Consider the following 27,857-nt stretch of genomic DNA (forward strand, 5'->3'; position numbering starts at 1 on the left):
TTGTCTCCTTGAGGCAACATCTCATGGAAAGGGTGAGCAATTTCAAGTTTCTGGGTGTCAACATTTCTAAGGATTTATCCTGAATTCAACATATCAATGCAGTTACAAAGAAAGCACAACTGTGGCTCTATTTCATTTGGAGTTTGTGGAGATTTGGTATGTCACCAAAGACACTTGCAACTGTCTATAGATGTACTGTAGAGAACATTCTAACTGGCTGGTATGGTGGGGGGAGGGGGGCACGGCACAGGATTGAAATAAGCTACAGAAAGTTGTAAATTCAGACAGTTCCATCAAGGGCATCACCCTCCACAGCCTCCAGAACGTCTTTGAGGAGTAATGCCTTAAAAGTTGGAGTCCATCATTAAGGACCCCCATCACCAAGGACTTTGCTACTTTTCTCATTGCTAGCATCAGGGAGGAGGTCAGGAGCCTGAAGACACACTCCATAGTTGAGAAACAGCTTCTTCCCCTCAGCCATCTGATATTTGAATGGACATTAAACCCATGAACACTACCTCACCAGTTTTTTCCACTACTTAAATTAATTTAACATTTTAAATATTTATATACTGCAAATTACAGTTTGTATTCTGTATTGCTATATAGTGCTGCTGCATAACAACAAATTTCATGACATATGCCGTGATATTAAACCTGATTCTGAGATACTACCAATAGTGGGTAGTTTCTTGCATTCAAATTTCCATAGCAGACCATGATCCAACCAGTCAGGATACTTTCAACAGGATATCTGCATAAGTTTGTTGGTATTTGATAACACACTAAACCTTGTTAAACTTTTGGTGTGCCTTCCTTGTGATCCATCTATATGCTGGACGTAGGACAGGTTACCTAATAAGTTAATGGCCAGGAATTTACAGCTGCTGACCCTCCCCACCACTGTTCCTCCAGTGTAGACTGGTGCATGTCTCTCTTCCTGTTTTCGCTCGCTGCTATTTGTGCTTTGGCAGTTCAAGTACCTCTGTTAAGAAGGGAGGAAATTTAGGAAGCATGCATTTGGCTCACATTTAGAGTCATAGGACAGTGTAGCACAAAAACAAAGTGTAACATCTCACAGTTGTCTGCACTGAAATACTAATGCCTCCCATTGTAATGATGAGCTCAAAAGTTTTCGTTTACTGCATGATTTTTCACTATTTCCTTCTGTTAGATATTTTTCTTTCATGTAATCCATTGATATTTTAAAGTACAAATTACTTTGCATTTGATATTATAAGTACGTTGATTTAATCCTTCTTCCAGTCACTGGCACGTTAAGACTCAATCCATACACAGGGATGCCCGTAAAATGTAGTGGTTGCATTACTGGAGTGGTATGGATTGATAGTCAGAGGGCACAAGTTCAAATCCCAGCACAGTGGCTGGGAAACTTAAATATGGACAAGTTTGTAAAAAGAAATAGCCAGATACCTAGGAATCCATCTTGTTGTTTAACAACCTTCAGGAAAGGAAAACTTCCACATTTTTGTATGAATCCAGACCCAAACTAATTGATTCTTAACTATTCTCTTCGTTGAAGTAAGCTAGGGACAGTTAGCAACAATTAATTGGTCTCTGTAAATTGTCCTGTGACTAGGCTAGGGGTAAATCAAGGGGTTGCTGAGTGATGTGGTTCGAAGAGCCAAAAAGGCTTGTTCCACCTTGTATCTCCAAATAAAATACATTTAGGGATGTGAGTAATTAGAACATAGAACAGAGCAGCACAGGAACAGAGTTTTTGACCCACAATATCTTCACCAATCAAGTTGCCAAATTGAACTTATCCCATCTGCCTACGCAAGGTTTATTTCACTCTGCACCATAAAACATGGGAGCAGAATTAGGCCATTCAGCCCACTGAGTCTACACCGCCATTCCGTCATGGCTGATTTATTAAAATCCTTCTGAGACAATCATTCTCCTGCCTTCTCCAAGTAATGCTTACTAATCAAGAACCTATCAACCTTCACTTTAAATACACCCAATGATTTACCCTCCATAGATGTATGTGGCAATGAATTCCCCACCTTCCATGTGCCTATCTGAATGTTGCTATTGTATCTGCAGTTACCACCTCCCTTCACAGCATGTTTTAGGCACCTAATACTTGCTGTAAAAAAATTTTTGCTTTGCACATCTTTGTTTAGCTTGTCCCCTTAAGTCGAAGCCTTGTGTATTTGATATTGCTGCCCAAGGAAAAGGTCTCTTATCTACTCTATTTGTGTCTCTCATGATTTATACACAACAACCCATGAAAACAGTCCAACCTGTCTTACGAGGGGTGATTGATAACTTTGAGGCCTAAGGTAGAAGAAGTCAATTTTAGAAACCCCAGCACATTTATTTTTCAACATAGTCCCCTCCTACATTTACACACCTAGTCCAGCTGTCGTGGAGCATACGGATCTTGGACCTCCAGAAAGCGTCCACAGATGGGTGATTGATAAGTTCGTGGCCTAAGGTAGAAGGAGATAAGTTACACAGCTCTCGTTACATGCACATGTAGGTCAACTCTTTGAGCGATTATAGAGAAAATTTGAAGTTAATAACATCTTCTTCTCCCTTAGGCCACAAACTTATCAATCACCCTTGATGAATTATTAACTGATGAGCTATTAACTTCAACCTTTCTGCATAATCACTCAAAGAGTTGCCCTGCATGTGCATGTAATGAGAGCTGGTTGACTCATCTCCTTCTACCTTAAGCCACGAACTTATCAATCACCCCTGCTGTGGACACTTTCTGGAGGTCCAAGATCCGTATGCTCCACAATCGCTGGACTAAGTGTGTAAATGTAGGAGGGGACTATGTTGAAAAATAAATGTGCTAGGTTTTCTAGAATTGACTCCTTCTACCTTAGGCCACAAACATATCAATCACCCCTCGTAAAAGCTAATGTACTCCAATCCAGGTGGCATCCTGGTGAACCTCTTCTGCACCCTCTGCTCATCTTTCCTACAACGAGGCAACCAGAACGGCATACAATACTCCAAATCTTGATATGTCCTGATGAAAGGTTGTTATGTTTTGTAACTTCAAAACATTAAATTAATTCAATGAGACACAGGAGTCTAGGAATATAGGTCCGGTTCAGGTTGGCATTCAGTGAGGCATGCACGTATCACATGGTAGCGTGATGATGTGTGTAGTTCACGTATTTTTACATATAACCCATAATTAATTAGTTAAACAAACAAGAATACTTATATGTTATTGAAATATTAAATGCACAATGAAGGTCTTGGCCCAAAATGTTGACTGCTTATTCCTCTCCATAGATGCTGCCTGGCCTGTTGAGTTCCTCCAGCATTTTGTGTGTGATACTCCTAACGTTGGTCTTACTCCATGTCCAATGATTTAATTAGTTTTTAAAATGAATTCCAGTACTTGTTTCAGTTGGGCACTGTTATATTTTGTAACTCCAGAAATTAATTGAAAGAGGAACATAGGAGCCCAGGAAAACATGTCTGCCTAGTTTCTTGACTTTAGTGAGGCACTCACAGATGACGTGCTTGTGTGATAATGTATGCTGTTCATGTACCTCTTAAATATAACTCATAATGAATCATGTAAAGAAAGACAGAGTGTTTAATCAAACAATATTTTTACACTATTACTCAAATATTACTGAAATATTAAATACATAACAGGCATGTGAAAAATGTGAGCATGTGAGAGAATAGCTTAATATTTATACACCACCGCAAAGCTGAATGAGCAACACAATGTGAATTAATGAACTACAAGCAGGAGTGAGACTGTGCGTGCTATTGTATGGGAGAAATATTGCATGTCTAAGTAGGTGGCATGGGGGGTGGGAGATGAGGTGTTGCATTGTACACTTCTATGTAAAACTATCTGATGTATGGAACTTACCTTCCTTTCAATTCAGGACTCAAAGAAGATGGAGCTTCTCTGGGCCGCAATCAATGCACAGGTCAATTATACTGTTCGAGTAAGTGGAAATAATTTCAATTTTAAATGCTGCATTAGCAAATTAAAAAGTTTTATTGATTAAATCTTTAATGGTTTAATTAATTAATTAGCTACATTAACACTGAAGCAGTAAGTGGAGCAAAGTACTTTCATGAGCTGTTCAATAAATTATCTTCCAGTTTTGAATTTTCATATCATCCTACAACAGGAAAGCAACGATGTTATTTATGATCTGACAGCAAGGAAAAAGAAATCCATATTTTAAAATAATATCACCAGAGTAGGACTCGCTGCTGTGCCAAAGTTTCAGTTTATTAAGGCTCAGCAGTTTTATATTCAATGATGAATCTGTTTTAAGGCGTGTATAATTTAGGGTCAGAAAATGTGAGATCCAGTTACCAGTAATAATTCAAATCTTTGACAGTCATGGTTATAGGTTGTCACCCATTGGAAACAAAACAGAATGATAAGTTTGACTTGATTCCAAAGGAAGGAAATGTTGGAAGAGCTACATATGTTCTTCAAATTAAAATGTTCTATCATCACAAAAGGCCCTTTGGAAAGATTTCTCCATCACTTGCATCACCAACAAAGGACATTAGCACAATGGAAATAGTTCAGTTGGAAGGCTTACTCTCCTCACAATGACTGTGTCCCTCAGTACGGGGAGTGTACTGAATGACTGAAAGAAATGCAGCCCCCTCGACCATCCCATGTTACTTCACTCCTGATGAAGGGTTTCAGCCCGAAACGTCGTCACTACCTCCTCCCATAGATGCTGTCTGGCCTGCTGAGTTCTGCCAGCATTTTGTATTTTTATTTATTTCCAGCATCTGCAGATTCACTCGTGTTGCCTTTGAATTAGCTTTAATACTTAACTTTCAACCTTTTGTTGGCGTTTGTCCATAGTCTTTCACCTTTCACTTCTTAATTGAGCCCATTAGATGGCTTCAGTATTACCTAACTTTATTTCCGATTTCCAATATTTCTGATACCAACAAAAGGGCCCTAACTTTTACATATTCATAAGAAATAGGAGCAGAGATAGCCAGAGACACCTTGAGCCTACAGCTCTTCCAGTGAAATTGTGGCTGATCTGATTATGGCCTTCTGACTCTTTCACACTTCCTTTGACTACTCTGGAGGACCAGAAATCCATCAGTCTTGGACTTCAATATCTGTAATGACTCAGTCCCCACAGCTGTCTGATATAGAGAATTCCAATGATTCACAATAAGGTGAACTCTTGACCTCACTATCTATCTCATTATGATCTTGCACTTTATCTTGTACCTACACTGCACTTTTTCAGTAGCTTTTACACTTTATTCTGCAATGTTACTGTTTTACCTTATTCTAGCTCAGTGAACTGTGCGATGATTCCAGTAGAAGTGGTAGAGGCAGGTTCGGTATTGTCATTTAAAGCAAAATTGGATAGGTATATGGACAGGAAAGGATTGGAGGGTTATGGGCTGAGTGCGGGTCAGTGGGATTAGGTGAGAGTAAGCAATCGGCACGGACTAGAAGGGCCGAGATGGCCTGTTTCTGTGCTGTAATTGTTATATGGTTATATGATTTGATCTGTGTGAACTGAATGCAAGACAAGTTTTTGCACTGGATCTTGGTACTTGTGACATCAATAAACACTATCAATAACTTTAAGGCAGGGGTCCCCAACCTTTTTTATGCCATGAACCAATACCATTAGGCAAGGGGTCTTTGGACTCAGATTGCAAACCCCTGTTTTAAGGGAAGAAGTTTCACCCAATTTTGGCTAATATGAGGGTGCATAACTTTAAGGTGATTGGAAGAAAGTATAAGGGGATAATTTATTTTTCTACAAAGTAAGTGATGGGTGCGTGCGACACACTGCCAGTCATGGTGATAGAGGCATATAAGAGACTCTTAGGTAGGCACGTCATGGGTCAAAGGACCTACACTGTGCTGTGATGTTCTACGTTCTTCTTTAAGCACTGGTATGGTAGTGTAGTGGTTAGCACAACGCTTTGCAATACCAACAACCTGAGTTCAATTCCTGCCGCTGTCTGTAAGGAGTTTGTACATTCCCCGTGTGGGTTTCCTCCAGGTGCACTGGTTTCCTCACACAGTTCAAAGATGTCATTTTAATTGATCATTGTAAATTGTTCCATGACTAGGCTAGGGTTAAATTGTGGGTTGCTGAGCAGTACGACTCAAAGGGAAAGGCCAGAAGGCCTATTCCATGCTGTATCTCAATAAATAAATAAATAACCAGTAGACCACTTACCCTGAGAGAATGCTCGCTGGTTCTAGGTTCTCCTCATTCTCTCAGCTTCTCCATTGTATGTATTCCAATCCATTTCATTTGCCTTCCTAATAACAGGCTTAATGTATGAGGAGCTAGTGATTGCTCCGGGCCTGTACTCACTGGAGTTTAGAAGAACAAGGGGAATCTCATTGAAACCTATCGATTATTGAAAGGCCTAGATAGAATGGACATGGAGAGAATGTTTCATATAGTGGGGGAAGTGAGGGTGTGGACTAAGACTAGAGAAAGGGTTAATAAATTGGTCCTGGTGAAGGCTCTCGGCCCAAACCGTTGAATATAATTTTTTCCATAGATGCTGCCTGGCCTGCTGAGTTCCTCCAGCATTTTGTGTGTGTTGCTTGGACTTCCAGCATCAGCAGATTCTCTCTTGTTAATAAATCAGCCATGATGGAATGGCAGAGCAGACTCGATGGTCTGAATGGCCTAATTTTGCTTCTATGTCTTATGCTGTAATGGTATTAATTACTAATGTGGTGCTCTCACTCTCACTTTCATCCAAGTGCTGTCAGTACCTCATCAATCATCCCATCTGCCTCAGCACTGCTTTCCTTACTGTCTCTGTGCTCAAGCACCAGGTCTGGATCCATTCAACTTTCAATAATAATGTAACATTATATAGATAATATAAGACCTTGGTCAGACCCCACTTGGAGTATTGGGTTCAGTTCTGGTCAGCTCACTACAGGAAGGACATGGATACTATAGAGAGAGTGCAGAGGAGATTTACAAGGATGTTGCCTGGATTGGAGGATGTACCTTATGAGAATAGGTTGAGTGTACTTGGCCTTTTCTCCTTGGAGCGACGGAGGATGAAAGGTGACCTGATAGAGGTGTATAAGATGATGAGGGGCATTGATCGTGTGGAAAGTCAGAGGTTTTTTGCCAGGGCTGAAATGGCTAACACGAGAGGGCGTAGTTTTAAGGTGCTTGGAAACAGGTACCGAGGGGGTGTCAGGGGTAAGATTTTCACAGAGAGAGTGGTGGGTGCGTGGAATGCACCGCCGGCAGTGGTGGTGGAAGCGGATACAGTAGGATCTTCTAAGAGCTTCTTGGATAGGTACATGGAGCTTAGAAAACTAGAGGGCTGTGCACTAGGGAAATTCTAGGCAGTTTCTAGAGTAGGTTACATGGTCAGCACAACATTGTGGGCTGAAGGGCCTGTAATGTGCTATAGATTTCTATGTCCCATGTTCTATTAACAGCAATTGAACTGAAGCAGTTATTAAAGCCAGTGAAACTGCGTTTGAAATCAGAGTCTTTTTATTGTAATTAATTTGGAGGGGGGAAGAAGTTGTCAGACCCTTTGCATCCTCATGGGATATCTGAACAGTTGGCTGGAAGGTTCCAAACACATATAGATTAATAGGTTAATCAGTCACGTGGGTATAATTGGGCAGTGCCAGAAGGGCCTGTTACTGTGCTGTATCTCTAAATTAAAGAAAAGTATAGGGTGGAGTGAACTTAACATGAAGGCCAGGGAAAGGTTCCTTCTTTTCAGAATCAGATTTAATATTACCAGCACATGTCGTGATATTTGTTAACTTTGTGACAGAAGTACAATGATAATAGGGAAAAAGAAAACCGTGAATTACTCTAAATATATAGATATATATTATATATAGAGCAAAAAATAGGAAATAAAATAGTGGTGAAGCAAGTGTTCATGGGTTCACTGTCCATTCAGAAATCAGATGACAGAGATGAAGAACCTGTTCAGGCTTCTGTTCCTCCTTCTTGATGGTAGCAATGAGAAAAGGTCTAAGTGTATAACACAGCTGTTTTACCATCTGTGCTTTATTCAACGGAGCGATGACATTGTATCAGAAGCACATCAAGAAATTGACCAAGACACAACTCAGGCAATTACACCAAATATTACTCATCAAGCAGCAAGAGAGGGTACCAGATGTGGAGGTGCTCAAACGTGCTGGGACAGTCAGTGCAGAATCACTTATCACAGATTCTCAGCTGCGTTGGACTGGTCATGTCACAAGAATGAGCGATGATCATTTATCCAAAGCTGTTTTCTGTGGTGAGCTACATGAAGGAAAGAGGAAGCATGGTGGTCAGAAGCTGCGCTACAAAGATGTGCTCAAGCTCCATATGAAGAACACTGACATGAATGTCAACACCTGGGAGAAAGATGCTTTGGACAGAAGAAGTTGGCGCTGCATTGTCAAGAAGTCAATCCCAGCTATCAAGGAGAAAAGGCAGAAGAAATATGAAGCAGATCATGAATGCAGACATTCAGTGTTAGACCAGTCAAATCACAAATGCAACTGATGTGGGAGACAGTGCCGATCCAATGCTGGTCTTGTGGCCCATGAACGTGCCTGCAGAGACTAAACTCTCAGCACAGTCAACATCGAATCAATGGACAGCCGAAGAAGAGAAGAAGAAGAAGAAAAATGAGAAAAGGACATGTCCTGAGTGGTGGAGAACCTTAATGATGGATGCTGCCTCTCTGAGGCACTGCTCCTTGATACTACAGAGACTAGTGCTTGTGATGGAACTGACTAATTGTACAACTCTGTAGCTTACTTTGATCCTGTGCAGTAGCCTATCCCTGACCCCATACTAGACAGTGATGCCACCAGTCAGAATATTCTCTTTGGAACATCTATAGAAATTTTCGAGTGTTTTTGGTGAGACACCAAATCTCCTCAAACTCCTAATGAAATATAGCTGCTGTCTTGCCTTCTTTGTAGCTGTATCAATATGTTGGATCATGGTCAGCCTCTCAGAGATATTGAGACCCAGGAACTTGAAGTTGCTCACTCTCTCCACTTCTGATCCCTCAATCTTGCATCATCAATCAATGAGATCATGATGGATTTCAGCTTTGGACTCAGCTCCACATGAACACGATCCCCTTAAGTCTTGATTCTCCTTTTGTTCAAAAGTATACAGTCATAATCATTCAGCAGGACAATGGAAGGCTATAGTTCAGGTGCAGGTCGATGGGACTGGGCACTTTAAATGATTCTGCATGGACTAGATGGGCCAAAAGGCCTGTTTCTGTGCTGTAATTTTCTATGACTTTGACATGCTCCTTTCAACACACATTTATATTGGTTCAATTTTATCAACCCTACATTTCCATCAATTACCTGCTTCTCTGCAGATCCCACTGATCACACTACATACTCACGGCAATTTACTCTGGCCAATTAATCTACCAACCCACAAGTCTTGGGGATATGGGAAGAGCAGCTAGAAGAAATTCACATGGTTACAGGGTACATGTAAACTCCACAAAGACAGCGTCGCGGGCTTAAACTGCAGCATGCCTCAAAACTGAACATACCATGTCCCGGTACTGCCTCACAGCATCAAGGACCCAGGTCCAATCTAGGTGGAGTTTTCAAATTCTCCCCGTGACCATGTGGGATTCCTCCGGGTGGTCCGGTTTTCTCCTGTTCACCCTACGAGTGACCCTCCCAGAGGATCACAACCTTGTCATAGGGTTTGGAGACTTGTATGCCTCAATGTAAATTGCCGTGAATATGTAATGTGATTGGTGGAATCTGGAGAGAATCTGGAGAGCCATGTTGGCTGGAATCAGGGCCTTGTGCTTTGGTTCTTGGCAGGTCACCCATGCCAAACAGGTCAAAGGGTAGAGTCCACTGATCTTCCAGGTTCTGAGGTTCAGCTCAGGGCTAACAATGCTGACTGATCAAAAACCAATTGTTACAGAAACAGAATGAAGAAACCTTCTATACAGATAGAGACGGGAGACCTTAATTGCTGCCCTAAATGACAGTGGTGTAACAGGCAGTAAGTAACGGTATCAAGAGACATGTCAAACAAAAACAAGGTTTAGTACAACTTAACTTTTATTACCATTCAACTTTCTTATACATGCACACCACTAACTTTTACTGTTCCGGCTTATCACTTTTTATATTAAATCACAAGACTCACACCTGAACTTAAATACCATCTGTGTGAGATACAACTGGCCACACTCATTCCAGCAGAACTGTTCATTCCTGAACTAAGACTCCATCTTGAAATTATTTGTTCGCTGTTAGTTTCTCAGATAGCCCTTCTCTTATTTGATTTTACTTCCAATTTTCTTCGGAAATTTTCTGAAGGATGGTGGAGAGGCCCAAGCCGCCCCACCGTTGAGGACATCTTCAAGAAGATGGCATTAACCATTAGGGAACTTCACCATCCTGGACATGCCCGCTTCTTGTTACTACCATCAGAGACGAGATACAAGAGCCTGAAGACCCACACTCAGTGTTTTAGAAACAGCTTCCCCCTACTTGCTGTCAGCTTTATCATCAGTCCATGAACCATGAACATCCCTCTGCTACTTTGCTCTCTTTAGCACTACATATTTAAACTTTAAAATATAATTCTCATTGTAACTTATCATATTTTTATATAATATTAAGGCACACCATCCCAGACATGCCCTCTTCTCATTAGTACCATCAGAGAGGAGGGACAGGAGTATCAGAGGGGACGAAACTGGTCCTAAAATGTTTGTGGACACTCAATGCTTTAGGGACAGCTTCTTACCCTCCACCATCTGATTTCTGAATGGTCCATAAACTCATGAACATTACCGCACTATTTATTTAATTTTTATTGTAGCTTGCGGTAATTTTTTTATGTCTTGCACTGTACCTGTCACAAAACAACAAATTTCAAGCCATATGTCAGTGATAATAAACCTGAATCTGATTCAGCTTTTCTTTTTTCTCATCCCAGTTCACAATTATGAAGTCTATCACTCAAGCTGTCATTTATTCAAGGACTGAACAAAGACGCATCTATTTCCTTTCTTCAGTTCCATCTTTAATGTAGATCTGGACCCTATCAATGTTGATGGGGAAAGCAAGAGCATATATTTTCTTATCAGCCGGAGAGCTCCTTAATTGTGAGCAGTTGCCTGTGCTTCACAATTCATCAAATGTGTTTTGTTCACAGAATGACAGTCTCAAAACATCTGTTTTCTGTATGGCTCACAGCAGAATAATTTATATTGGCATGGTTCACAGGGCTACCTCAGCATAACCTGACTTCCTCACATTGAAACAGACCAAACATTTATCTTGTGACCTTCCTCCATTGTGCCCTCTGTTCTGTCATTTCCAACATCTCTTTCCGGCCAGTGTTCATCCCTGAACCTGGTGTGATAATTGGTATCTTGTCTCCAGCTACACTCCCAGGTCCCAAAGGCGAGCAGGTTGATAGGTTAATTGGCCACTGTGAATTGCTGGTGGTGTGTATGTGTCTGGTAGAATCTCTTGCAAATGTTGGAAGAATTTTTAAAAATGAGATTAAAATAGAACTCACATGATATAGAACTAGATAGAGTGGATGTGGAGAGGATGCTTCCTATAGTGGGGGGAGTCTAGAACTAGAAGGCACAGTAGATGAATAGAGGGACGTCACTTATGATCTTATGCAAATGGTTGGTTATTGTTTGTAATGGACTCAGAGGACTGAAGGGCCTGTTTACACGATGTATATTTCTGTGACTTTATAATCTTTGACCGTTACTTACTATCTCCTGAGTTCAGATATATCTCTTCTCATTCTGTAAAACATAGAAGCAGTATTAGACCATTCAGCTCATCGAGTTGGCTCTGCCATTACCCTTGACACCCTTCCTGTTAGCAGTTATTTGAAAACAAACCAAAACCACTGAGAGACTGAATACGTGAGTTGACACTATATGACACGCTTCCAAAATAACAAAACAGATAATTATTTGCCTAAAATGCTGGAGGAATTCAACAGTTCAGGCAGCACCAATGGAGAGTCATTTCAGACAAAGACCATTCATCAGGATTTCCAACATCTCCAGAATCTCTTGTGTCTATGATTATTTTTCCTTATTATTTAAGATTTTTAAAATTACCTTGAATTATAACTTTCTACTCCCTTTTTTAAAGTTAAAAAAGTACATTTGATCCTTTATTATAAAACTAGTAAAGACAAATGATCTTATAGTGATACAAAACAAACAAAACTGAAATTAGCAATGTAGCAAAATAAGAATAATTAGCATTCAAATTAACAAAATAAGCGAAATAAGCAGTCAACAAAACTATCTCTCCCACTCATTCCCTCTCAACTAGACAAAGTCAAAGTGCGAATATGTAACTATACTCATTTGCTTCTATCACACCCCAACCCATATGACAAATCACCATATGTAAATGTGCAACACAAAATAAGCAGACAGACAGAAAACAGATCAATGGCTCATACTCTTACTAATGAAGTACCTGTCAACCTCCCATTTAAATACACACAATGACTTAGCCTCCACAGCAATCCTTCACAATGATTTCCACAGGTACTCCACCATCTGGCTAAAGAAATTCCTCTTCATCTCTGTTCTCAAGGGACATCCTTTCACTAAAATCTTGAAAGCCAAGCCATTTCTGTACAGTGTACCTTCATAAGGCACCATATGAAGACTCAGTGACACACACAAAATGCTGGAGGAAGTCAGCAGGCCAGGCAACATCTATGGAAAAGAGTAAATAGTCAACATTTTGGGCCAAGACTCTTCATCAGGACCATTCATGAGCCCTGAGGAAGGATCTCAGCCTGAAATGTCGACTGTTTACTTTTTTGCAATAGATGCTGCCTGGCCTGCTGAGTTCCTCCACCACTTTGTGTGTGTTGCTTGGATTTCCAGCATCTGCAGATTTTCTCTTGTTTCTGATGAAGTCTCAGTACATGCATTATACTTGATGTGAGAGGAACAGGGAATGGAGGAGCTTAAATACTACTATGTTTTTTACTTTTCCAGAGTACTCTCATCTACTGTTAGTTAAATCATCATCGCAACAACTTTATCAAACAGTTTAAACTTGTTTGTGAAGTATAACATTTCTCGAAAATGTTGCAACAAATTCCATCCCTACATAAAGAAAGCAGAACATAATTGCCCTTAAAAACATAAACAGCTCTTCTAAGAAACAATACAGATGATTATTTGCCTGAGTTATACACACACAACATGCCGGAGGAATTCAACAGGTCAGGCAGCACCAATGGAGAGTCAATTCAGACAAAGACCATTCATCAGGATTTCCAACATCTCCAGAGTCTCTTGTGTTTATGATTATTTTTCCTTATTATTTAAGATTTTTAAAATCATCTTGAATTATAACTTTCTACTCCCTGTTTTTAAGGCTTGAAAATGAATCACAGTGTAGTATATGGTGACATATACATGCTTCGATAGTAAATTTACTTGGAACCTTGAACTTTTTTTTTCCATCCCTCATCTGTGGAAAAGCTGTGGATCACTCTTTCAGTGTTTCTGTCCTCTCTGTGCCTCTTTTAGCTTCTGTCTCTTGTGAAGCACCTGGAAAATTTTACATAAATGAGACTACAATATTCAACACCATCTGGCTAAATAGTGAATAAATTAAAAAAACAAATAAAAAAAAACAGAAATACTGGTTGAACTCAGCCAGTCAAGTAGCATCTATGGAAAGAAAACCAATTAACATTCCCACAGAAGCCACTACATGGGCTGAGTTCACTTGTCTCTGCATTTATTATTTTTATTCACTGCTTTGTATAATTTACGTATGACTAATATTCAGTGTGTTGTTTATATCTCTGTGCTTGTGATGGTGCTGAAAGCAAGTTTTTCATTGTACCTGTTGTGGATATGACATTAAACTTGCTTGGTTCTGAATAAAGAAGTCCTGATGAAGGGTCTTGGCCCAAAATGCTGATTGCTTATTCTCCTCCGTAGATGCTGCCTGACCTGCTGAGGTCCTCTAGCATTTTGTGTGCATTCTTCCAGCACCTTGGTGTTGGTTGCAGGTTCCAGCATCCGCAGCTATATTTGTTTTAAATAAATACCAGACCAAAAACAAAAGCAAGTACTATGAATGCCGGAAATCTGAAATAAATTAAAAACAGAAAATGATGGAAAGACTTGGGCAGTATCTGAGGGGAGAGAAAAAGAATCAATACTTGAAAGAAGAGCTTGAAAGTGTACTGAAAATATATACTGGAATAAATACTGGACATAGAACCATAGAACATTACAGCACGGAAACAGGCCTTTTGGCCCTTCTTGGCTGTGCCAAACCATTTTTCTGCCTAGTCCCACTGACCTGCACCTGGCCCATATCCCTCCATACACCTCTCATCCATGTACCTGTCCAAGTTTTTCTTAAACGTTTAAAGTGAGCCTGCATTCACCACTTCATCTGGCAGCTCATTCCACACTCCCACCACGCTCTGTGTGAAGAAGCCCCCCCCCCCCATGTTCCCTTTAAACTTTTCCCCCTTCACCCTTAACCCATGTCCTCTGGTTTTTTTCTCCCCTTGCCTCAGTATAAAAAGCCTGCTTGCATTCACTCTATCTATACCCATCATAATTTTATATACCTCTATCAAGTCTCCACTCATTCTTCTATGCTCCAGGGAATAAGGTCCCAACCTATTCAACATTTCTCTGCAACTCAGTTTCTCAAGTCCCGGCAACATCCTTGTAAACCTTCTCTGCACTCTTTCAACCTTATTAATATCCTTCCTGTAATTAGGTGACCAAAACTGCACACAATACTCCAAATGTACAAATACTGATTGTTGTTTTGAATTGTTTATTCATTCCATCTGAAGATTAATAGCATGAGGAATTCTGTACTTTGATTTATTTTCTTGTCAAAAAACTCTGCAGATTCATTTCTTATTGTAAGATTGATGCATGGTATCGACTGCCTTACAAATCTGCTTGTGTTGGCCCTGTGTTTTGAAAACATCCCAGATGATGTTCCAGTGTACAGTTTGGAGATGTTATAAGGCAGGTAGTGGGATAATGACAGGGAAAGAAGAAGTTCAGCTATCGATGAGATAGAAACACACACTCTATGGCCACCCTATTAGGTGCATCTGTATACACATGTTGTTAATGCAAATATCTGATCAGCCAATTATATGGCATAAATTCAATACATAAAAACATGCAGACATGTTCAAGAGGTTTAGTTGTGGTTCAGCCAAACATCAGAATGGGGAAGAAGTGTAGTCTTTGACCATGGTGCCAGACGGGGTGGTTTGAGTATCTCAGTAGCTGCTGATCTCCTGGGATTTTCATGCACAACAGTCTCTAGAGTTTACAGAGACTGGTGTGAAAAAGTGAAAAAACAAAACCACCTTGTCAATGAGAGAGGTCAGACAGGTTCAAACTGACAGGAAGGTGACAGTGACTCAAATAACCAACTACTACAATAGTGGTGTGCAGGAGGGCATCTCTGAATGCACAACATGTTGAACTTTGAAGTGGATGAACTACAGTAGCAGAAGACCACACTGGGTTCCACATCTGTACCCAGTAAAGTGGCCACCGAGTGTAAGTTGCCCATTACGTCCGTGTGCAAAGGGATTACACATTCCCCATTCATAGGTTCCAGAAGATAGATAGATAGATAGATAGATACTTTATTCATCCCCATGGGGAAATTCAACTTTTTTCCAATGTCCCATACACTTGTTGTAGCAAAACTAATTACATACAATACTTAACTCAGTAAAAAAAAATGTGATATGCATCTAAATCACCATCTCAAAAAGCATTACTAATAGCTTTAAAAAGTTCTTAAGTCCTGGCGGTAGAATTGTAAAGCCTAATGGCATTGGGGAGTATTGACCTCTTCATCCTGTCTGAGGAGCATTGCATCGATAGTAACCTGTCGCTGAAACTGCTTCTCTGTCTGGAGTTGGAATATGCTCATTTTTCTCCCTTCTCCAAACTTACAGAGAAAAAATTCATTTTTATTGCATGCTAGAAGACATTTTACATTGCTGAGTTAACCACTTGAATTATGGAGCTCTGGTAGTTATTAGACTGCCTGATTGCCTTCACAAACCTGACAAATATCCTAATCCTCCTTCAGCAACAGAACAGTACATATCACCTCTTGTACAGCCAAGGACTTGTCTCTGATTGTGCATTTATTTTTGCACTAATGCCTTGTTTAGGGCGGTGGGGTGGAGATATGTCTCTACCAAAGGAGGTGTAAGGAGCTCCTTCCCTCTGTTCGCCTGCAGGTCACCCTTGGGCAAGGTGTAGCACCTGCTTCGTTCCACCTCCTCTGCCTCCAATCGGGGTCACATGAAGCCATGGAAGCAGCTGGTGGATGGTCATATGAGCAGCCGGTCCATATCACAAGCCCTGGTTATGCAACCACTGATGCCAAGCAGACAATCTCTGAAGAGTATTGATAATGGCTGGGGTCACCCATCTGATAAAGACACTGTCCAGAGGCAATGGTAAACCATTTATGTAGAAAAATTTGCCTAGACTATAATCGCCCACATCATGGCATATAATAATGCCATGCTCCGCACCATCATTTATTTCTTCACTCTCTTGTATAAATTTATGTATAACTGATGTTCTATGTGTTGTCCATATCTACGAGATTGTTACTGTGCTGAAACCAAGTTTTCCATTGTCTCTGTTCTTCACTATTCTTGTGCACATGACATTAAATTTGTCTGCCCTGGATAAAGAACGCCACAATTTGAATTACTTAACCTGGTGGACTCTATACAGCAGCCAATATTGTGCCCTGTTGTTGTTGAGCATTTTGGACCCATTTTCTCAACACTTGATTTTAGATCTGAAAAAAATTCATATAAGATAATCGTTTTTCTATTTTGGTCTGCGTTTCAGACTATTACAGGGATGGGAATTGACAATCATTTACTTGGACTACAGGAGATGGCAAAAGAACTACAAATGGATATACCTAAACTATTCACCGATAAAACGTACCTGACGAGTAACAATTTTATCCTCTCCACCAGCCAGGTCAGTGTTTACATGTTATTGTCAAAAGTTCTACTGTATTTTGTTTTTATTTTTATTTAGCGATACAACACGGTATTCACTTTTCCAGCTCTTGGACCTGCGCCGCACAGCAACCCTCGGCAACGCCAGTTTAACTGAGGGTCAACAAATACCTATGAGAGAGAAGCGAGTGTTACCCAACTTTTATATTCATTAAAGTGGAACTCTCTCCAAGACAGACGTGAAGCACACCGCCTGACCTGTTTTTACAAAATGTTAAATGGTCAGCTTGACATAGACGACCAATCCCACACCAAACCCAAACCTATTAGGAGCAGACGGGGGCACTCATTTCAGTTTGAAATACTAACTACCAAGTCAGATGTGTACAGCAATTCATTCTTCCCCTGCACAATTAAAGCATGGAATAATCTTCATCCTACCATAGTCACACAATCAAACCCAACTAAATTTAAGACAGCTCTTCTTCTTCTTCAAAAATCTCCTTCTTAAATCCACCCTCCGCCATCTTCAGTTTAAATTCCATGCAGAATATTTTGGAGGACTGAGGACCAAGAACCAAGAACCCTGACCTAGCCATGGGACAATTTACAAATGACCAACTAACCTACCTGGTACGTCTTTCCCCTGTTGGAGGGAAATCAGAGCACGCAGAGAAAACTCACACATTCCACGGGGAGGGCGTACAGAGGTTCCTTACAGAGGATGCTGGGATTGAACTGTGAGCTCCAATGCCTCAAGCTGTAATAGTGTCAGGCTAATCACTAGGCTACCATGGTGCTCACAGTATTATGTATCAGAAACAAAGAATGTAAAAGTGTGCAGACTACCTTTTCAGACTAGAAGTCTCTATGTGGTTAACTTTAAAAAAATGGACATGTTGAGAGTATTCAGTTCTGATTGGCTCATTATTGGAAGGATGTGGAAGCTTTAGAGAGGGTGCAGAGGAGATTTACCAGGATGCTGCCTGCAATAGAGAGCATGTCTTCTGAGAAAAGGTTGAGTAATCTAGGGCTTTTCCCTTTGAAATGAAGAAGGATGAGAGAAGACCTGATAGAAATGTACAGGATGATTAGAGGTATAGATAGAGTGGACAGCCATCAACATTTTCATGGGACAGAAATGGCTAATATGAGAGGGTATAATTTTAAGGTGATTGGAGGAAACTATAGAGGGATATCAGAGGTAGTTCTTTTTTACACAGAATGGTAAGTATGTGAAGAGTGCAGGCAGGTATATTGAGGACGTTTAAGATTCTCTTAGATAAGCACATGGATGATAGAAAATGGAGTAGTATGTGGGAGCGAAGTGTTACATTGATTTTAGAGTAGTTTAAAAGGTCAGCACAACATCATGGGTTGAAGGTCCTGTAGTGTGCAGTAACTTCAATGTTCTGTGTGTTATATTGAAAATCTAACCACCAATTTCTTGTCACAGATGTGGCCTGACTTGTTGAGTATTTCTGTATTTAGTCAAATTGGAAAATGGTTTGTTATTATCACATATAATGAGGTACAATGAAAAACATGCCATTTTCCAGACTATATGCAGGGCAAAGTCTTTTGCTGTACCTTATTATTAGTACTAATTTAATTTGCAAAATCTAAAGTTCCGCCCTGTGGTGTAGCGCTCTGCAAGCAGAAACTGCTGATGATACGCAGCAGGTCAGGCAGCATGTGTGGCTAGAGAAACAGGATCAACATTACAGGTTAAAGACCCTTCATTATGTACTGGGATGGAGTCAAAAACAGCTTGTTAGGGTGGGGTGTCTCTGATGGGGTAAAGCCAAGGGTCCAGGGATCGAAGCTGTAAAAGGAGTTGATGAACAAACAATGGAGCATTTCATGATTCCTACATGCTTTTGCCTGTGTTCTCATTCTTGAATTGCTCCCATTGACCCACTGACCAGATAATCAAAAATCAATCACTTTCCTGTCACCTTGAATCAGTATGGCTGTTCTCCTCTGACCTCTCTCATCTGTTTCTAACAAGAAATACAATGATATATTTCTTGAATTCTCCATAAAATACTTTGTTACTTTTCATTATTTTTTGCAAAACAAGGCATATTTGCCTGTAGATCTGCTGCTCGTCAGATTTCTTTTCACACCATTCTCTGTAAACTCTGGAGGTTGTTGTGTGTGAAAATCCCAGAAGATCAGCAAATTCTGAAATACTCAAATCAGTGCCTGGCACCAACAATCATTTCACAGTCAAAATCACTTAGATCACATTTCTTCCTTATTCTGAACCTCTTGGTCTGAACATCAGCTGAACCTCTTGACCATGTCTGCATGATTGACTGATTGGATATTTGCATTGATGAACAAGTATGAAGGTATATCTAATAAAGTGTATATGTACTGTGATAATAAATTTACTTTCAACTTTGATTTTTGCTTATTTCCATGACTCTATAAAACCTCAATTTTCATTTCTCTGCAGGTACCAACTACAATGGATGGGTTTCTGTTTTACGGGCCTGTAGTTCCAGATGGTTATGGTGTTGCTTACAATCCACGTTTCGATCATATTATCTTCTGCATCTCCAGCTTCAATAATTGCAAGGAAACCTCTTCCAGCATGTTTGCAAAATCCGTGGAGAGAAGCTTTAAAGAGATGAAGGACCTGTGTGTTAAGTGTAACACCAGTGCCAAGCAAAGCTTTCTGGGGAATATTGTTCAGAATGGAAGAAAATCGCACCAGTAAAAGCTTGCAAATTGGGTTGTACTGTGAAATGTTCACACGATCATTTCTCTATGCCAAAGAATAGAATTAATTAAATTGGTATCAATTTGAAGCTTGTAAGTAATCTGGTGGCATATTAACCCACTACTAGTTGCACATGATATCAGAAGACATTATAATGAAGTCAAATATATCTTTCGGTCTATTCTGCTGTGCTATTGATGTGGAAAAATAGAAATATAAGTTCTGCACATCAGCCCTTGATAGACTGGTCTGCCAAATATATTTTCTCAATAGTTGGTGTTGATATTGTGCCATCTCATCCATGATCTCGGTGTTATGGATGCTATTCATAGACAGGTTGCATTTTGTTTACTGATGAACCTGTTTTTGTGATATTGTATTTACAGTACATTATTTCTGAAGGCTTTATATCCCAAACAGTAAGTCTCCATCATGCTGATTGTAAAATGGTCTCTCTATTTATTAAATTGTAAAGTTGGTGTGCTAAAATATGTGATGTTATCGGAAACTGCAGCCTTTGTCGTAAATGTTTCAGACATCCTGGTTTAAATTTTACACAAAGCATTCTTGTACAAGTAATTGTAGTGTACCTCCAAAAACAGCACTGATAGTCTGAACTTCCTTATGGTACCCTGACATTTGTTGTGTGTAGTTCCATAAATAATTATTGTAGAACGTCAATGGTGCATAGTATATCCAAATAGCAATCAGATGGAATTATTTTTGTTCAGAGATCAAGATATCTGCTCCTATTAAAAGTATTATAATTATGCAATGAAAGATACTTATTTTGCAAAATATAATGAAAAATAATTATAAGTATTTTATGGAGAATTCAAGAAATGTCCTACTGTATTTCATGTTGGAAACTGATGAAAGTTGTATTTGGAATTATATTACTGTATATTTTCTGATGATCTATTTATGAGTTGGAATGTAAATCATTGTCTGTGTGTGTATGTATGTGTGTATGTGCGTGTGTATGTTTAAGATTATTTATTGTGGTCCATTACCAAATATTGTTCCTAATGCTGCCTTGGTGTTTAGAACTGGTGCTATGGACCAAGTACTCTGAAGTTTTACAGGAACGATTGTGCATGTTGTTTAACAAAGTAATGTTAAAACAGGGAGGAGGTATTGTAGTCACCAAAAGCTTCCTCCCTTGTGTAATTTGGAATAGACTAGGGATCAGTTTGTCATGTCCAGTGTCTAAAGTAAAATCACTTCCCTCATCTCTTCAAACAACATAATATAAATAAATGTTGTTAAACCTATATAATGGTCCTGGTGTCCAACATATACTTTTATTTGCTCCTAAATTCAAAGTCGAAGTAAATTTCGAAGAAGATTTGTCGTCTTTGTGGGCATACTCAATAAATCTATAGAATAGTAACTGTAACAGGATCAATGAAAGATCAACCAGAGTGCAGATGACAACAAACTGCAAATGCAAATATAAGTGAATGGCAATAAATAATGAGAACATGAGTTAATGAGATAAAGAGTATTTCAAAGTGAGGTCATTGTTTGTGGGAACATCTCAAGGGATGGGCAAGTGAGTGTAGTTATCCCTTTTTATTCAAGAGCCTGATGGTTGAGGGGTAGTAACTGTTCTTGAACCTACTGGTGCGAGTCCTGTGGCTCTTGTACCTTCTACCTGATGGCAGCAGCACGATGAGAGCATGGCCTGGGTGGTGAGGATCCCTGATGATGGTTGGGAGGGCTTTTCCCGTGATGGACTGCTTTTAATGTGGAAACAAATGACTTAAAATGTAGAATGATAGATGAAGGGAATAACAAAGGTTTGCAATAGGTGGTAAGACTTCACAGCTTGTTCACAGCTTCTGAACAAATAATCATTAATTTATGTGACAGACTATGAGGTAAAACATCCATCCTGATAGATTGGAATCAAATGATATAAAAATAATTTTGCTGCAAATTCTTAACCATGCCCATTCTGAAGGAGAACGGAGAAAGCAAAGCAAACTGAGTTTTTTAGTCTGTTTCCATTAAAAATGACTATTTATTTTCATTTAATAACCAGGAACTGTTTAAACATGGTGGAAAGGATTTAGCATGAAAGAAGATGAATAGATTGTTGGATAAAATATGCGTGCAGGAGGGAAGTAAATCATTTCATTTTTGCTGAAGAAAATTCTGTGGAATAAAACTGCATGATGAATACAGTGCAAGGCTTTGCTTTTTTCTTAGAAATTAGTTCAGACTTTTCTTCAATAAAGTATATTGGAAAAATGCTGAGTTATATTGAAATACTGTTCCATTTATTTGATCTTGGCTTTTAAATAAATTGCTACAAAAAAAATTAAGAATTCCAACAGAAACTCAGTCAGCGTTAACACGGTTTATTGGAAATAATCCAGAAGATGTGTAACTCAGGTGTTTGGTGGTTGGGTTGAGTTGTTCTCTGATTTTGGCAATTTACTTGTAATGTTTTGTCACCATACAAGGAGACATCATCAGTGCGCTGTTGATTGTTGTGTGTTCTCTGAATCTTGATCTTTATATACTTATCAATTAGCTGAGTGATCGCCTTTTTGGAAACACATTTGTCATGTGGGGAGGAAATGGTGACCAGTCAGCTGATTGATAAATATATAAAGGGCAGGCATTCAGAGGACACACATGAACAGCACACTGACAACGTCTCCTCATATGGTGACAAAACGTTTGCAACTTGTTGCAAATGCAGCAGCAATGAATATGAAACTGAGACAGGGTTTAAAACAAATCCCGAGATTTATTAACCTCTGCTCAAAACCTAGAAAAGTAAACAAACAACTAACTTAACCAGAAGTTAACAGTTAGGCGGCTATATCTAACAAACAGTCAAACGTAGAAACTGTTCTTAATCAGTTCTCATTCAAGCACAGACTTAAAGTGGTAAATTCAAAAGTCCATGTGATTTATAGTCATTAAGGAGAGACTTCCCTGAAACAACGATTCCTTCGAAGTAACGACGAATCTGCCGATCACAGCCAGGAATTGCCTTGTTCGAAGAAATCAGGAGAAAATAAAAGGAACTGACCTTTTGACTGGAGGGTGGTCACTGCACAAACCTTCCCGACCTTGCAGGGGTTTAACTCAAATGTGCATGCCACAATTCCTGAACAAAGATTCGCAAAAGGTCTATCATTCCCCAAAATGCGGAATGACATTAACTTTATCCAATCTTTTGAATTTGGATAACTCCAGTAATGCCTTCACTCTCTGATACTGGACTGTAAAGGAAAAATAAACGTGCAACAAACAAAACCAGTGGAGCTTCCACACCTCCAACTGGCAACAACAACATTGCACCAAAGATAAAAATGAGAACTGCGTCACAGACCACGGGTTTGGTTTAAATACCATTTGGAACATGCCATCACGTGACATAACATCACCCCACTCACAAGACTATTACATCATCCCACTGTCCCGTGTTCAAACGTGAGTATGTAACAAACTGAATTGCCAAGATCAGAGAACAACACAACCCAACCATAGGTTTAATCTGATTTATAATAGCAAATTGTTTATTAGGTTTTTTAATGCCAACTGAGTCCTTTGTGGTGGTTATTAAGACAGGCCAACAAGACTGACTATGAGAAAAATAGAAATTGTGGTTTGGGCTTAGGCCTGGCCAGGTTGCTTCAAGAACCTTCCTTCAGAATAGATAATATTAGACTATAAGACATAAGACATAAGAATTAGGTCACTTGGCCCATCGAGTCTGCTCCGCCATTCAATGATGGCTGATTTATTGCCCTTCTATAATCCCTCTGATATTGATCCCTAATTCAAAAAATATAACTTCCTGAAATTTTGCCTAATGACCCTGACTTGGTAAGGATCAACACTCCAAAATTCTGAAACCTAATTCATTCCATTCTGACAACTTTTCTCATCTCTCCCATTTATTGAAGTATTTTTCAAATTAGGCACTTCAGTATTCAGTGAATTTGTTAATTACGTATGTGATAATCTGAATGATACCCCTGAACAATTACAGCAAAGGAATTCAGTGGCTTAAAAATGAGTTTGTGTTGAATGTTCTCTTACCCATTCCAAACCTGACCTTCTAAATCTGCCATATTCAACACTGTGTTAGGGTGTGTACTGGAGTTAGGCTATATAGCAAATATTAATCTCATCTGCAACTAATCTTAAAATTTGATGTGGATTGTAGATTGAATTTAAAATGTAGCTCGGAATAGTCTTCCTGGAACTGCCCACTGGGGTTGATTGCGAACCAGGAAACACCCATTCACTTGATCTCTGCATGTGCATGACTGTAGCTATATCTCCGTATACCCATGATTGTGTCGCCACGCACAGCTGCAATCTGCTAATTAAATTTGCCGATGACACTACACTTATTGACCTAATCTCAAATAAAAATGAGGCAGCCTACAGAGAGAAGTCATCACCCTGACACAGTGGGGTCAAAAAAACAATCTCAATGTTGCAAAAACAAAGAGCTGGTTGTGGACTACAGGAGGAATGGAGACAGGCTAGCCGCTATTGACATCAATGGATCTGGGTTGAGAGGGTGAACAGCTTTAAGTTTCTCGACATAAACTTCACTGAGGACCTCATGTGGTCTGTACATACCAGCTGTGTGGTGAAACAGGCACAACAGCGCCTATTTCACCTCAGACGGTTGAGGAAGTTTGGTATGGGCCCCCAAATCCTAAGAACTTTCTATAGAGGTACAACTGAGAGAATCCTGACTGGCTGCATCACTGCCTGGTATGGGAACTGTACCTCCCTCAATCGCAGGACTCTGCAAAGAGTGGTGTGGACAGCCCAGCACATCTGTAGAGATGAACTTCCCGCTATTCAGGACATTTACAAAAACAGGTGTGTAAAAAGGGCCTGGAGGATCACTGGGGACCCGAGTCACCCCAACCACAAACTGTTCCAGCTGTTACATCTGAGAAATGGTACTGCAGCATAAAAGCGAGGACCAACAAGCTCCAGGACAGCTTCTTCAACCAGGCCATCAGAATGCTTAATTCATACTGACACAACTGTATTTCTATGTCATGCTGACTATCCTGTTGTACATACTATTAATTATAAATTACTATAAATTGCACATTACACATTTAGATGGAAATGTAACAAAGATTTTTACTCCTGATGTATATGAATGATGTAAGTAATAAAGTCAATTCAATTCAATATTCAGTGTCTCTCTGGTGACTTTGTCCACAGTCACAGCACATTGAACATTAAAAATAATTTTAAATTGATATTACATTGAGTATTAGCACCTGGATATCAGAAGACAAAAGATGAAAACCTCAAATTTTAAGTTAATTTGTAAACACAAGAGATTCTGCAGGTCACAAACACAAGAAATTCTGTAGATGCTGGAAATCCAAAGCAACACACACAAAATGCTGACAGGTCAATGGATGTTGAATAAAGAGTCAACATCCTGGGCTAAGACCCTTCATCAGGGCTGTGGTACTGCAGTTAGCGGCAACTACAATGAACTGGATTTTATGCTAACCTTGGGTGCCAAGGTAATTCATCTGCATTTTGTATGATTCTTGAAAGTCAAAATAATGACCAATCAACTGCATTTGAAATTTAGAAATTTCACCAAAGTGGTTGCGGTGGATCACATCCCATTTTCCAAACTCCTGTTGACAAACCACTGAGTAATCACTGGGATGCTGCCCGGATGGTTGAGTCAGGTCGTTGCTTGGTCATGTACAGCTACCTTGTTTAAAGAATGTACCTGCAAAAGTACCAGTAGTTCTTCAGTTACATAGAAACATAGAAAACCTACAGCACAATACAGGCCCTTCGGCCCACAAAGCTGTGCCGAACATGTCCCTACCTTAGAACTACCTAGGCTTTACAAATAGTCCTCTAGTTTTCTAAGCTCCATGTAGCCATCCAGGAGTCTCTTAAAAGACCCTGGCATTTCCACCTCCACCACCGCCACTGGAAGCCCATTCCACACACTCACCACTCTCTGTGTAAAAAACTTACCCCTGACATCTCCTCTGTACCTACTTCCTGTGGTGAACTACATATACCTGTCTGGACATGCCCCCCCCCACCCCCCGCTGACTGCTCCTGTGGTTCCTCCCACAGACCCTGGTATAAAGGCGATTGGAGCCACAGACCCTTCCTCAGTCTCCAGGATGTTGTGTGGTGGTCACGCTGCTTGTGCCTTCTTCCAGCCAATAAAAGCCTACCTTAACCCACGCTTCAGAGTTATTGATGGTGCATCACTCCCAAGCACCTTCAAACTATGTCCTCTCATGCTAGCTATTTCAGCCCTGAGGAAACGCCTCTGACTATCCACATGATCAATGCCTCTCATCATCTTATACACCTCTATCAGATCACCTCTCATCCTCCATTTCTCCAAGGAGAAAAGGCCAAGTTCTCTCAACCTATTCTCATGACATGCTCCCCAATCCAGGCAACGTCCTTGTAAATCTCCTCTGCACCCTTTCTATGGTTTCCTCGTCCTTCCTGTAGTGGGGCGACCAGAATTGAGCGCAGTAATCCAAGTGGGGTCTGACCAGGGTCCTATATAGCTGCAACATTACCTCTCGGCTCTTAAACTCAATCCCACAATTGATGAAGGCTAATGCACTGTATGCCTTCTTAACCACAGAGTCAACCTGCGTAACAGCTTTGAGTGTCCTATGGACTCGGACCCCAAGATCCCTCTGATCCTCCACACTGCCAAGAGTCTTACCATTAAGCTCCACGCTGCCATAAAATAAATAACAACGTTCCATAAATTGAGGCCATAAGACATAAGAGCAAAGAATTGGGCCATTCAGACCATCAAGTCTGCTCTGCTGTTCCATTATAGCTGATGTATTATCCATTTCAACCCCATTCTCCTGCCTTTCTCACCCTCTCCTGTAATCTTTGGTGTTCTTTCTAATCAAGAACCAAAAACCTATCAACTTCTGCTTTATATATAACCAAATACTTGGCCTCTACAGCCATCTGTGGCAATGAATTCTAGAGATTCACCAGCCTTTAGCTATAGAAATTCCTCCTCAGCTCTGTTCTAAGGGAACTCCTTCTATTCTGAGGCTCTGCCATCTGGTCCTAGACTCTCCCATTATTGAAAGCATTCTCTGTACCTCCACTCTATCTAGACCTTTCAATATTTGGTGGGCTTTCAATTTGGTATGTAAGGTAGTCCAGTTGAAATGGGAGACAGTTTCTGGCTAAACAAAATCCTTCTAATCTCTGTTCTGAAGAGAAGTCCTTGTATTCTGAGGCTGTGTCCTCTGTTGCTTCCTTATATCTAAACATCTACATCACAAACTTGGCTACACTTAAAGTTCATAATGGCTGATCTACTTATATGTTGAGTATTACATTATATGTACTGTATACATTGTTTTATTTATTCACCCCTGAGACATGAACATCACAGCTCGGACAGCACTCAGTACTCCTTCCTGATTAACATATAAACTGTGTCGCTTATTAAGCCATTCAGAGCTTCTGAGTTAACTGTAGCTGAAGTCCATTGTAAATCAGGACAGATAAGGATGACAGATGTCCATCTTGAAAATTAATAAACCAGTTATAGATTTAATCAACATCAACTGTGTCACCATCCCCAGTGGTACAGCAGTTTGACACTAACTTTGGGGGTTATTTGTGTGGAACCTGCATACTTTCCCTGTGACCTTGTGACAGGGACTCACATACATCAGACCAGTGCAAGTTTAAAGGTAAAACTTACATAAAATACAACAAAGTATGACACATGCCGAGCAGTCAAAAATAAATGGATTGCACAGGAAAAAGTTAAAAAGTCAAGTTGCAATTCCAAAAAGAGCATTAGTCTGCATGGTGTTGATGAAAAATCCGATAATGATGAGAGTGACACAGGAGTGGATAGCCTTGAGATTTAGAATATGAAAACTAACCGTAGTCGTGCAATATGGCTTACACCAGAAATGAATAGCAATTAAAGTGTAATTTTACTCTGGCTTGGCTGTTTTAGTCATTCCACAAAATGAGTTTGAACAGCACTTCAAAGATACTGACCTGAAGTCTGCAGATATCCAACTAAGAAC

The 27,857-nt window shown here is 40.0% G+C and overlaps 1 protein-coding gene across 4 annotated transcripts in view; it reads left to right on the forward strand.

Annotated features, from left to right (window-relative positions):
- The window catches only part of chata (choline O-acetyltransferase a), a 108,019-nt gene extending 86,099 nt beyond the window's left edge, over positions 1-21,920 (forward strand). For all 4 annotated transcript variants that reach the window (XM_073025583.1, XM_073025580.1, XM_073025582.1 and 1 more), the window contains exons 13-15: positions 3,897-3,959; positions 16,924-17,061; positions 19,507-21,920. In XM_073025583.1, coding sequence (XP_072881684.1) covers positions 3,897-3,959; positions 16,924-17,061; positions 19,507-19,770 — 465 coding nt within the window. In that variant the 3' untranslated portion in view covers positions 19,771-21,920. The remainder of the gene's footprint in view (positions 1-3,896; positions 3,960-16,923; positions 17,062-19,506) is intronic.
- The last annotated feature ends 5,937 nt before the right edge of the window (positions 21,921-27,857 follow it).

This window comes from Hemitrygon akajei, chromosome 21 (genome assembly GCF_048418815.1).
Source record: "Hemitrygon akajei chromosome 21, sHemAka1.3, whole genome shotgun sequence".
Taxonomy (NCBI): domain Eukaryota; kingdom Metazoa; phylum Chordata; class Chondrichthyes; order Myliobatiformes; family Dasyatidae; genus Hemitrygon; species Hemitrygon akajei.